This window comes from Hylaeus volcanicus, chromosome 3 (genome assembly GCF_026283585.1).
Source record: "Hylaeus volcanicus isolate JK05 chromosome 3, UHH_iyHylVolc1.0_haploid, whole genome shotgun sequence".
Classification (NCBI taxonomy): Eukaryota; Metazoa; Arthropoda; class Insecta; order Hymenoptera; family Colletidae; genus Hylaeus; species Hylaeus volcanicus.
Genome location: NC_071978.1, coordinates 27,751,541 through 27,765,317, shown reverse-complemented (window position 1 = coordinate 27,765,317; position 13,777 = coordinate 27,751,541). Strand labels below are relative to the sequence as shown.

The window sequence follows — 13,777 nt, the reverse complement described above, 5'->3', positions numbered from 1 at the left end:
AATAAATAAATTTGAGAGGTGAGATATTTGTTTTAACATTATCAAACTAATTACTTGTAGGCCTATGAGGTCCTTGCACAGACTTCTTTCGGTAATTTTGCATTTGCATCGACGATTGTAAATTTGACGAATGTAAGCCTGACGTCACTACTGAACCGTGACCAGATGAACCTGCGGTATTGATACTGATTGCACTTGGACTTTGTATATCCTCTGGTTTGAATTCCGGTAAGGACGAGAATTTTTCTTGAAAATTGACTTGCTCGAGAACTCTAGAATAATTTATTTAATGAAGACATTGTGAATCGTTAAAATACTCGGAAATTTGAAACCATTTTCGAATACCTGTCCATTCCATCTTCAACGTTTTTCTTAAAGAAGGATCCTTTCTTTGTAGACGGTGACGGCGAAGCATGAGATTCTGAGAAATTTTGTTGTTGCTGCATCTGTTCTGTGGCTTGTGATGTATTCGTTTGAGTACGATTGTCACAATGCTGAGACGTCAAAGGCCCATGGTCTCCTGCATTCGATGTGGGAGGCATTGCTATAAAAACACGAGACATTTAACAACTTTACTTCTTTAAATTAATTGAACACGATGATTACTTTTTATACGAAGAATGGAAAATAATTGAAGTTAACCATTAAGAAAATATTATAAAGTCATACCCATTGATTGTCTCCTTTGTAATGGTGCTCGACCAAGTTGTGCTGGAGTTGGGGCTAGCATGAAAGGACCTTTAGTTGGACCTATATCATTATTTTGGGCTTCATCCATGGAATACGATTTATTTGTTGAGACGTCAGTGCTGCCGTGATTATTGAGTGGCGTATGAGGAGTATGCGGAGTAGAAGGCTGCTTATGTTTATCATTCGTAACAGGCAGGAGAATGCTCATTGTATCTTTTCTATCTTGCTCACATTTAATATTAGTTACTGTAATCAAAACAGATTGATCTCCACATTTGTTAAAATGTGTCTACGCTTTGAAAAATCAGAATTATTTCGAACACTTAACATGCTATTTGTTAATTATTTAATGCATTCTGTATATCTTACCATAAAACTGAGCGTGATTGTTTCCTACTTGATTCTCATTTTTCTCGGGTTCTGCAAGACGTGCTATGGGGTGACCAATTCCCCGGTAAGTCGACGTTGTAGAAGTTGTCGAAACCGAGTAAGGTTTACTCACAATAACACTTTGGGTTTCCAACTTATTACCAGAAACTAAACCTTGTGCAGGTATGTTGCGGTTGCCAGCATCTACGATAAACAATATTTATTCACTTGTATTGCCTGAAGCGTGTAGTAGGGTGGACATTACAGATATATTAATTTTTGATCAAGCTTTGATACTAAATGAATCGGACACGGAATATTAAGAAGAAATAAATAATATCATAACATAATATTAATTCTAAAATGGTTATTCATTGAATGAACTTACCAGAAATTGGGATGTGAAAGCCACAGTACATCCGGGGATGCGGGGGTGTTGGACCAAGGTACTGCGATCCCTGCTGCGGTTTGGAAACAGCCACCAAATCGTTATCGAGCAATGTTAGAGTGAACGATGGTTGATAAGGGACAGCTGAAGTAAGGGGGCGAAGAATAGTGCCTAAGGACTGCAACGGCTGCTGTTGTTTAAACAGAGCCATCATGGATTTTGATCCACACTGTCAATATCGTTAAATTTTTAACTTAATTTTTGAGTTTATTCGCATGTGTTTACATTTAAATCTTCCGAAGTGCAAGAGTCCATTGCTCCCTCAATTCAGGTTTCAATATTAAAAATAGAAAAATAAATAAATAGAAATAAATATAAAATTGAATAATATTGTAGGAATATAAGTAGGCACGTGCGAATAGCACTCGGATTGCACTAATCGACAGTATAGTAACTATTCATACCTTATTCTCAGACATTTGAATGAATATAGAATTCATAAGTATTCACACATGCCCGAATGAAAAGAAAGAACAAAACACTGCTATATTATACATCTCAACCTCGTCTGGGGTATATTAGGTATGTATGTTACTAACACATATGTTTGATTATTTATAATTGTAGAACACTTACAGAATGTAATACCGGAGCAGCTGTAAATTTAGGCATGTTTCTTCCATTTTCATGAATGCTTGCTACTAAATTGCTCATGCTGTATTGTGTGCTGTATTGTTGTTCGGTTTTCACTGGTTCCGGTTTTATAACTTTTGGAGATATCGGCATGGTTATGAATGCTCCACCAGTGGGTTGAAAACCTGACACTCCAGTCGGATTGACAGGACTGTGGTAAGGGTACGTGCTCGACAAAACTGAGACAGCTCCTCCCTTGTCCATAGGAGTGTGATGATATTTTGTCGTAGTTTCTATACCTGTTGAAGGTATTCGTGCTAGACAAACGGAGAAATTGCCTTTACCATAGAATACTACGTCACTAAACATTATAATTTTGAATCGAATGTAAATACCTTTTATAGGTTTAGGCCTGCAGGTGACTTCTTGTTTTACGGTTATTTCCCTCTTTTGGCCACTTACAGGCGAAAACCGTGGTTGCGCGTACTTCTTTTCGCCATCCTCGTCTTGTACATCATTATCGCTATCTGTTAATTTATCTTTGCACTTCAAATCTATTTCAGGCTGTGGATCTTCACAGATTACCATTTGATCTTCGTCTGATGCATTACCGTCTTCCTCCTGCTTTAGATCAGGTTCTGGATCTTCGACTGGGACAGCAATTTCCATTATCCGATGTGTGTGTGACTGATTAATAATCTGAATAAAAAGAAATAATTTAACGTAACAAATTGTAATTAAAATTGTTCGCTTTATCAGTGATCCAAATAATTTATACCTCAACGGTGGGAACTTCATTATATACTGTAGTAACGGGAACAGTGATTTCATCTGTAGCTCTTGGCGTTAATGGTACGTCGTCTGTTGGTGGTCCCATATCCGTTTCTTCTCCAGTACTGTTCAATTTCCCTCGAGATTCGCTACCTTTGAAACTTGTTGTCGAAGATTTCCGTCTATCTTTGCTACACCATTTCCAATCCGGATGTGCTTTAAAATGCGCTTCTTTCACCTCTGACGCAAGATCATGATATTTTTGCTTTTCTTCTGGACCTAAAGCATACCACCACTCTCCCAATATCTTGGATACGGTGCGATTATCCTGATTCGGATGTCTCTGATGTACCACTGCGCGATGCCGTTTTGAGAAAATCATAAATGCATTCATCGGTCGGCGTATTCTATCTTTATTCTGTGAAATTGTATAACAAAATGAAATTTTTAGCATTAATTTCGATACAATGTATAAGAATGAACTTAGTGAAATATAAGTTTTCGTAAGTAATAATGTTAACTTACTTTTAGTGGACTTTGAGGCTCTTTGGAATGCAACGCACTAAGGGACTGACTGCGTCTCTTATTGGCATTAGCCTCAACTTCTGCAGGTGTTGTTGGTTCTGCTTCAAAGACATCGTCATCTTCTTCCTCGGCGGGGGTAATAGGATCTGGACCCGGACCAGGTCCATCTTCACCAGGTGTGCTCATACTTATTGGAATTGGAGGTGCGCTCAAAGGTGGACTTAATGCAGATGGTGGAGGACTGACTTCTGTTTGTTCCAATACTGTCGTCTGCCAGGAAAAAGCTGCAATGAAATGTGTGCGTTAGTAGAGATGACCGTCGTTAGTAATGATATGGAAATATCAAGAAATAATATAATGTTATTACAATTTATTAGTAATCCACTAAAATGTAATATAATCAAAATGACCCCTCCCCAACATTACATGCAATTGTATGTACTATTGATGATACATTTTACAACAAATATGAAAACATCCGTACATTTTGTTTGGCAATGAGAACTCAAACCTTTTTTCCAGTTGCGCACTGCATTGTTCAGTAATGATGGGGGATGGGGCTGGTATACAGGAGGAACATCGTGGCTGCCATCTGTGAAAGTCTCGCCGTTTAGTCAAATTCACTAACATTACGATGGCATTAATGCAAAATGGTAGATATTCTTTTATAATGCTTTACACTAAAGTAGACTTTCATGTCGATAGATTAAAATAAACAATTTTTTGCATTAATTAAAATACAATATATATTTCAAACTTACACAGAACACCATTGTTTTTTGAATTTTCTTCCCTGGTTGGTTGAGTTTTTGGGATCTGTACCAAATGTCCAGGTTGAACGATTACGTGCTGGAAGACGCTTGTTGGAGTAGGTGGATTCGAAGCTTCTGTGGTAGTTGTCATTACAACGCTAGTAGGCGGTGGTTGACTTCTTTGCATATCCATATGTGTGGACACATGTGTGGCTACTTTACTTGCCTGGTAATAACATTGCATTGTTACTATTTTTTTTTGCATCAGTTTACGCTGTTTAAGAAACTATCTTTGAGACGACACGAAAGCTGTAAGTTTATTATATAAAATTGCTTACTTGCTGCAGTACCGACAATTTATCAATATGGACGGATGAAACAGCAGGTGACTGTGGAGGTTGACATTGCGCTTGATGTAACGACGGTGGAAGTTGACCCAAGTGATTAATTAATCCTGATCTATATTTATCATCCTGATTAGTTATGTGGCCTGTTGTAGCTACGTCCATACTATTTTTTATCACAAGATACTTTTTTTCGTGCTGGTGTTGCATCACGTAAATTGGCTGGTTTTGTGGTTGCGGTGCATAATCAACCGGTTGTTCCAACGGTTTATGCAAAAGAGTTAAGTTTTGTGGTGTCGGCGCAGACAGTGGGATGTGAGGCGAGTGAGACTGTTTCAATATTTGCGAATTTTGCTCCGAAATTTCCGAGTGATTGGGAAAACTATTGTTTGTCGTCAGTGCATGTTGAAGAATTATGCCTTGTTGTTGTTGTTGAGCCATAGTCGTCACAACCGAGGGGTGTCGCGGCGGTGGGCTTTGCTCCGACCATGACAAAGTTAAATTGGGTCCAGGCATTCCACGGCTTACGGGAGAGATTCGTATCACACTTGTTCCTATACTAGCAGGGACAGGGGCCGTTGGAGCTGGTCGATTTGACCTAACCACTCGATTAGGTTCAGGTTTTATCACTTGTTGTTGATACTGAGTAAGAAACGTGGATTGAGTAGGTGAATGCTTCCATTTCGCGCCAGGCGAAATCAATGGAGGTGCGTGATGAGCAGGACTTGAAATAGGCATAAAGACATTGTTTTGATTAAGACCCAGTGGCGGTACTGGAGACTGATTGATGCATGGGGATATCGAAGATTGTCCTGTTGGCGATGAAAAAGCTGGCGTTGCGGATCTAGAACTTCCTAAGGACACTATCATAAAAATATAACGCAATCGTTAGTAATTTACATGTTTAGTATATATAAATCGTTACGAATAGGAGACCCACCGAGCATATTAGCAGCTTCAGTTTCATCTTGATCAAATCGACCAGCAATTCTTCTATCTCCATAATTTGGAGAAGTGTCGGAGTCTCTCGATGTTTCTTCCCCGTCCATCCTACCACTGCGGGAAAGCATTTCGTAATGTATGCAACTTTCGTTAACGGTTTTTTATTTTTTTTTAAATTCGAATAATCTCTTACCCAGGAAACGTATTTGTTGGACCCCTAAGACCAGATCCTTTCAAACTAAGATGACGAGAACAATATCCCCTTCGTTGGCTTTCTTTGGAACATCCCTCTTTGCTACAGAGTCGACGCCACTGTTTACCATTGAACTTTTTTCTAACTCCACTTGGTGTAGCCACTACATCACCTTTTTTATATCTATGTGGCGTTGCCGCCTGAGATCTATTCGACGTGCAATGAGAAATTCATGCATCTATAGTATTTTTTTTTGCTTATCATAACCAAGTTAATGTTATATATATAAATCGTTAGAAATGATACCTGGGCGTGGCTGCTTGAGAGCGAGGAGTTATACTGCGTTGTTCAACTAGACTACTGGTACTTCCTCGACTTTGCATACTGCTCCTTTTACTGCTCCCTGACAATTTTGCATCTGTGAGTTCAATATATTACAATTACTGTATAATATAATACTCTTGCATTTTTTCTCGAGGATTCGATTTTTTTTCGTTAAACGTATTCACTAACCAAGTTTTGATATTTTGAATGTACACAATAGAATTTCATCTAACCTGCATCCGAAGGGAATGTAATGTCTTCCCTATCTAAGTCATCTTCGCTTTCTAAATCATCGTACGGTCGATTTCCATTACTTAATGCTATGCTGGCAGAATGTGCAGAAGTGCCTAAAGTCATGAGAGGACTAGTACCAGTCGTTCTGTAATAACCACTTGTGTCACTATGAGTTGATATATGAGATGTATGGTGAGAAGTGTGATGGAGTTGCAAAATTGGCACTGCTGTTGGAGCTTCCGAAGAATTTCGATAGCCATGTTCTGGAACTGAAACAACGTTGTCTTCAATTCAATATGAGTATATCTCAACCCTTTGATGGCGAATATATAGGTCGATCGAGTTCCATCCGCTACCAAAGGGTCAACAGAAGACGTCAATTACTAGTTTATTATGTATAGAAGCCATACCAATTCCTTCAACCCTTGAAGAATCACAGTCTTCCAATCCCTCCTCTAGCTCGTCCCACCAGGGAGGTTGCACTAATCGTAGATCCGCGCGTTTCACAACATAACTGTCACTCTGATCATCTTCCCTTGGTATTTTAACAACAAAACGCTTAGGCTTCGTTAAAATCTTGCACACCGTCCCTTTTACAAACACTTTAGCCGCGTCGATGTGATTGTTCGACGTTGGACATCTGATACAAACTTTTGCATCTAAAGTCACTTGGCCCACGGACGGGCTTGCATCCCCTATAACGTCGTACCTCCCCGTACCCAAAACGTCAGTGTAACGCACTAGTTTTCTTTCACCGTCGAATTCTATGTAAATCTCTCCTTGAACAACGTTACGAATAACACCCGGATAATAATATGAATCCCTTAAAGCTAACACTCTGTGGTCGCGCCACTCACTGAGATCAATAGCAACAGTAGCAGGCCGAGGACGTGAACGTAAAGGTTCTTCTCGAAGAGAATAATCCACTGCTGTACTTTGGGGTGGTAGAACTACCACCGAATGTCCTGAAGATATCTAAAAAAAAAAAAAAAAAATTTCTATCAAAATTAATACCCATGAACGTTGAAAATGGTACTCTTGCATTTTTATGTTATAGTTAGTGATGATAGTTAGATGATAAATTCTAAGCGTTGCTTCAACTAATTCAGTCAAGACGTAATAAATCGCATTATTGCTAGCATTCATCTATGACATTCTTATATACTTTTCACGGTTCAAGAGTATATCGATAAGAAACTGTACCCTCGGAGAAAAACGGTTCAAGTTAGACACCGCGACGACACGCGACGATTTTATCTGTCAAGTGTGCATACTTTAGCAAAGTTAGTTATTGAAATTCAGTGATTACTTTAGTCGCATCACGTCCTTCATTAAATGCAAATACGGATATAAAAAAAAAATAGTCTGAGTCATTTGTACGTTAAACTTTTAAGTAAACGCTTTTCGTTTCGGTTGTTTAAATATTTCGATCTAACAGTGTTCGATACATTTTTTTAATAGTTCTAACGAACCGTTTTCCAAAACACTACAGTAAACTGCATTTGCTAAGAAACTTGGTCCAATAATTACGTTATCGATGATGCCACGGCAAACGTTTAGAGACCATCGATACTGAAACGCTACCGCCTCCCATCCAATGAGGGTTTCCAGAAGACCAATAATGCAAATTGCGTCTGTTAACGTCAGCGATGTTGGTAAATACATTTGTCATGATAACAGTCTTGACGAGCTTTAAAACGTTACAACAATGTTGATAATTGTTGTAAATAGGCCTTGAATACTTACATACGCGGTATTAATGATTATTACTTTGTAGCGCCGCATGTAAATTTCTTCAGCAAAATTGTTATTCGCTTTTTATACTTTAAATATGAAAAATAAGAGGTACGGCAAAAACGGGGACTATTTAAAAGTACATAAATGCACAATGTCGAGAGAATGCCTATAAAATTGATTTTCGCTATTGTTTACTTCAGGAAGTAGATCGGTTTGGCTTCTGAGAGATTCGCCCGTCGGTAATCTAATTTCTGCCATAGCTAATCTTTTGTTAATTCCTACCCACGCGACACTTTCGTGTATGTACACTTACACGGATGCTCTGTGCATATTTATGAAAGTGAAAATTACTAAGTGCACGAGGTAAACAAGAAACGCAAACAGGCACGTTACATGTTGCATATTTCTGTTACGATAAATTGATGAAAATTAATTGAAACAAAGCAACACCGGCGCGACAGATAATGCGAATCAGTTGAAGAGAGCCAAACGTTCCCGCCAAGTCTTTCTCATGAATACTTGCACGTACTTGATAACAATCGGATTCTTGCTGTTGTGGTGATTGCCGAGTTGCTAAGGTTGACTGCTGGACTAAACCTGATTGACCGAGTGGCATATTCGGCGCCCGTATGTTCACCATATTGTTTATATTGCTTGTTACATTGCTGATTTTGTCCATCTCCTCGAGCTCCGACGGATCGAACTTTCGTTTCTTTGGAAGTTTCTTAGCGCTGATCGTTGGATCGGATGGATCCCGCTGGGGAGGCGCCGGCGGCGGGGGTGGTTGTTCCAGAATAGATTTTTCTTCAATCGAACTGCCGCCACCACCCCCGCCTGCTCCATATTGTCCACCTCCAAGGGGCTCCCGTTTTTCGTGCATCTCAGAATGAGCAGTCAGCATTTTGGCCACCTCACGCTGCTCTGTAAATTAAACATTCACCGTTCAATTACACAATTTGTTAACCGTTTGAAAGTGTCTACGGTAGAAGCCAAGACGGAGCCGGGTCATTTCGGACCCAGGTTAAAATTTATCTACTCCAAGGATCATTGAAGCATTAGTTAAAATATTCTTTTACATGTACATACATATTTATTTACTATATGTTATATATGTATAATATGTATAGCAAATAAATATGTACAAAAATGTGATACAAAGGGTTACAACTTTGGCAATCTTATAATTGTTTTAAAATCAAATTTGATAAAGATATTTCAAAGATCTGAAACGTCAAGAATATAAAAGATAATCAATTTTTTGAAGGAGAAGAAAGGGCGGTAGTTCGTTGAAGTGTATCAGGATATGTACTCACAGTCTGTACAGTCGAGAGGAGGCTGTGTGCTGAAATGTGGCGAGTTGAAGCTGGGAGGGTGGTGACACCGGCTGGGTGCATACCTCAGCACCCGACTGTCGGGGACAGGATGCGTCGAGTCTGGGCTCTCACGTCTTTGTCTATCTTGCGACGGGGTTGCTGTTCCCTCTCCCAACTCCAATTCTTCTTCCCAGCCCCAACTGCCGAGCATCCTCCTCCGAAAATTCTCCTCTTAGACGGACACTTTTCTCTTCTTTCTTAATTGCCCTGTACCTCTAGTCAATGTCCTGCAACAACAAAACGTGTTTCGAAACGGTTGTATACCAGGGTTCTGCGAATACGATTCTCTCACGAGCAACCTCGTTTATTGCTCGACGGTTCTAAACGGGATTCTTTTGTCCCAAGATGCAACAAATTTTACCATGGATTTCTTCTATCGATAGATAGATTTTCTTCTATCGAGAGATAACCGTGAGTGATCGGTTCGAAGAGTTTGATCTTATTTGAATATTTAATTAGGCGATTTGGTGGTAATTATCTCTTTATTTCAATTTGTTATTGACTTCGCGTATTATCTTTCGATCGCGTTTAGATGAAACTATTGTAATTTTTCTAAAGAAATTTCGAGGGAAGGGGTAAATTAATTATTCACGACGGATCAGGTTGTCCGAAAAGTTTCTTTCGTTTTATTAATAAGTGATACATACACAATATTTTATGTCTAATGTTACATTATTGAATCGTGTACGATTCATTTTGCTCCATTACTGTTACACTATCAACATCTAAGAAATTAGATTGTCTATTTATATAAACACTACCGCACAAAATAATTGAGTGCAAATTACGAAAGAAACCTTTGGGACAACTTAATAATTTATACTCTTAATTGTGCCATTATCAGTTCTCCATGGTTTCGCCAGAAAATACAACATTAATATTTTTCTCACGGTAATATATTATTAAAGTTGGTGTTTCTTCTTTGTATGGAATGCATTGAAAATAATTGTCAATGTATATAGGACGGAGGGTTGGAACTTTGCAATATTACCGCTCCAACACACTTCATCCATCGGTAATGATGGAATAATTGAGCTCTGTCGATACAACAATAAATTGAAAATAAATTGTAACCGTCGATTTAGTAGTATATACTCGTGTTTATTATTAATCGATACAGTGTTTAAATATAGAAAAGCAATAACTGGTCCACTTCAAATAGAAATGCAATATAAAATTTTTAATAGCCTGAACGACAGACCGAATAAGGACGCGTAACCGCCAAGTATTTAATTTGTATAATCAGATTTTACGCATGCTGTTACAAAATGGTCGCGAAGCTTATGAAACAACTGTTGATTGCATTCTTGGTGAATGTTTCTTTTCAAACTCTTTCACGCGTAAATACAAAAATGGTGGCGAAACAAGCAACGCATGAAAAAAGAGATTACAGGTGACGCGATAATTTAAAACGAAACATTTTTACCGATCCTTAAAATTTAGAGAAACTACTGTAATTTATAAGAATTTAATTGAGATTTGATTATTTTCGACGATGCATTTTAGTCAATGCACCTATTTTTATAAGTATATTACACTTACATTTGCGGAGCAAGGTTTCCAAGTATGCATATGAATGAAAATAGAACCAGGAACTAGCTAAAAGATGAAAATCTGAATAATATTATGCAACAGAGTACAACTTCATTAAGACTAATTGTTAACGAGTTTGTATCTAAGATCCAATGTCAGTCTTCACATGTTTTTTCAATCTTAGGAAGTTAATAGAAGGTAGATAGGAATTCGGATAATATTACTTTTTCTACATAGCTCCATAATTTTTTTTTAATTAGACGGTACTCTCGTACACGGTACTGTCTTCGATACCCAATTTTGCAATAACTTGTGAAAGATTTGAAAAAGAAAGGTTCAACTAAAAATGCGATCAACAGTTGTTTCACATAACTCCTTACATTTTAAATATCTTTAAATTGTCCTCTATTTGGCATGAACACACCGACGAATCTTAATACAAAATTGTTTTTCTGTGATTACAATAATACACATACGAACGTGTAGAAAATTTCAACAAATTTCATCGAACCGTTTGCTCGTAATAAATTCGCGAATAAAGTCTTGTTTCCAGCGTTTTACTCGAGTCTCCCCCCTTGACGCGACGACACGCGAAAGAATATTCTGAATCGAGCATTCACAGCGCACAAGAGTAAAGAAGCCAACGAACCTCGCGCGTTAGCGGTTTAGGAAACTGGCCGATAATTGCGCAAACAGAATCGATATACAGCTCCCGCTCGAACACACCACGGTATTTGCATTTTTACACCACTCACTTGCTCGCTCGACTCGACTCGACGATTCGATTCCGTTTTCGGGAGTAAAAATCACAAAAGAACGAAACGCGTCGAATATCTCGCGTGTCGAATATCACCTCGACCTTCGGGCTGACAGGAATGGTCTCTGGTGAGAGAGAGAGAGAAAATAAAAAAAGAAAGAGAGGAAGAAGCGCACAACCTACTCGTGTGTACACAATTCCGCGATTCACGCGTGTGCTTCGCCGTAACGAGGAGCGCGAGAGAAGATTGGCACGCGCGACATAACCTATTCAAGAAATCGCCGCCGCGTTTCTTTCTTCAAAGCCGCGGAGAAAAACGATCGCGCTTTGAGCCGGCTCTTACTTCCGTGCCAGTACCGACGAAGATTCCAGGGGCGACTAACGAGTAGTCAACAGGCACTTAGTTGCCGCCGTTGCCGCCGCCGACGCCGCCACCGACACGAATTAAAGCTCAATTCCCACTGGCGCGACAACAACACGACACGCTCAATCCATGATCACGCTCAACGAGAAATATTCTACCGTTGTAAATATTGTAAATAATGATTACGAATTACCGATTCACGATTGCAGATTACGAATATGGTTTATGGTCATTGACCGATGCGACAATTGCGACGGATTATTGCACGAATGATAATTAACAATGTAACAACTATCCGACAATGACAACCACTATTTTTGATTATTATATTATATAATAATTATTATTAGAAATCTCAAAGATTTCTCTGTGAAATGAATTGTAAAAAATGACCAGATGTACTTTTTAACCCTTTCGACCAAACTTTTTTCTATTTGTATACTATTCGTTATCTTTTAGAAATTAATTGCACATGTTCCTGTTCTAAAAGGACAGTATCTGACCTAAATCTCAACCTGATGATCAACTTGAAATATATCTACACGAACTTTCAAATTTAATATTCAAATTTCACAATTCAGTGCACAATATTCAGTAATGTAACATAAAACATAAACTATTGTGAATGTATTACTTATTAATAAAGCGAAAGAAACTTTTGGAACAACCTAATAATTGGAGACCAGGTCGAGAACCTAGAAGGTTGGCAATTTACCATGTACTAACAAAATGACCGATATAAAAGTACAGAATTAATTTCTCCACCTAATAATTCGCGTAATAAACTCGATGAACTGGACCTGCCTGCGCCATTGTTTTACAATTATACGCGAACATCCATACAAAAGAGGATCCATAAGAGGAGGCGCGCTGGCCGTGTTCGCTACGTCTTGAATTTGACGTGAGCGTCACTCGAGATGAGCGTCACTTGAGCGTCCCTTGAGCACTAGTGGAAATCAAGCTTTACGGTACGGAGAGAAGTACGAACGCGCACACGGCTAACGAAGAAGGCACACGCACGGCGGAGACGCGCTCGCGAAAAGAAACAAGCGAACGGGAGGCGAGAACTCGATAGGAAAGTTTCGAGGTGAGGTGAGGTGAGACAAGGTCGATCCTCCTTGTGCATCGATTGGAAATCACGCACAGCGCAGTACCGAGCCATGCGTGTCTACTACCCCACAGTGTTTGGCCAAATGTAATTCACAATCACGATGACAGAGTACGCACGAACGTTCAAGAATAATCCCGACACGCTCAGCTGCGAAAGACTAATAACGCAATTTACGATCTACCCTTGATTTGGCAAATTGCGAGCGTTGGTTACGAAAGTAACCACTACTTTTAGACGCGCGAACCTTTTTCCAATCGAAACAATGAAGCGTTACATCGATGAGCGGGCAACCCTGTCGTCGACAATCGCGATTATCAAATAATCAGACTCGATTAACTTGGAGTGATTGCAAGTAACCGATTCGTGGTCGCAGATTACAAAAGTAATCGCAAAATAATCACTGCTGGACACGATCGGCTAACCTGACCGCGTCTCGCGAGTTTCTGTGTACGGAAAGGGGGGAAAAAAGAGCGACGAGTAGGAAATGCGAAACGGGAGGAAAGATAAAGAGAGTGCGAGGCGCTAAATTGGTCGCGGAAGGAGGAGAGAAGTTGCGTGCATCGCGTTCTTATCTTGCGTTCGAGAAAGCGAGACGGTAATGGCGAAGGGGAAGAACGTCAGAAGGGAGACGAGGGAGGGCCAGAGAGGAAGAGAAAGAGAGGAGAGATGTTACCGTGCTTCTCCACATCCTATACAGGGTGTCCCAAAAATGTTGTAACACGTTGAAAGGGGTGGTT

At 39.3% G+C, this 13,777-nt stretch overlaps 1 protein-coding gene across 21 annotated transcripts in view; it reads right to left on the bottom strand.

Annotated features, from left to right (window-relative positions):
• The window catches only part of LOC128874085 (putative transcription factor capicua), a 55,907-nt gene that overhangs the window by 3,050 nt on the left and 39,080 nt on the right, over positions 1–13,777 (bottom strand). For 12 of the 21 annotated variants that reach the window (XM_054118376.1, XM_054118378.1, XM_054118385.1 and 9 more), the window contains 19 exons: positions 9,216–9,502; positions 8,432–8,823; positions 6,576–7,140; positions 6,165–6,449; positions 5,914–6,025; positions 5,608–5,814; positions 5,413–5,528; positions 4,467–5,335; positions 4,138–4,354; positions 3,888–3,968; positions 3,377–3,660; positions 2,859–3,269; positions 2,476–2,779; positions 2,084–2,397; positions 1,448–1,676; positions 1,060–1,263; positions 670–936; positions 346–544; positions 55–272 (listed from right to left, as the gene is read on the bottom strand). In XM_054118376.1, coding sequence (XP_053974351.1) covers positions 55–272; positions 346–544; positions 670–936; positions 1,060–1,263; positions 1,448–1,676; positions 2,084–2,397; positions 2,476–2,779; positions 2,859–3,269; positions 3,377–3,660; positions 3,888–3,968; positions 4,138–4,354; positions 4,467–5,335; positions 5,413–5,528; positions 5,608–5,814; positions 5,914–6,025; positions 6,165–6,449; positions 6,576–7,140; positions 8,432–8,803 — 5,254 coding nt within the window. In that variant the 5' untranslated portion in view covers positions 8,804–8,823; positions 9,216–9,502. The other 9 variants (XM_054118387.1, XM_054118388.1, XM_054118389.1 and 6 more) reach the window with 9 other exon arrangements.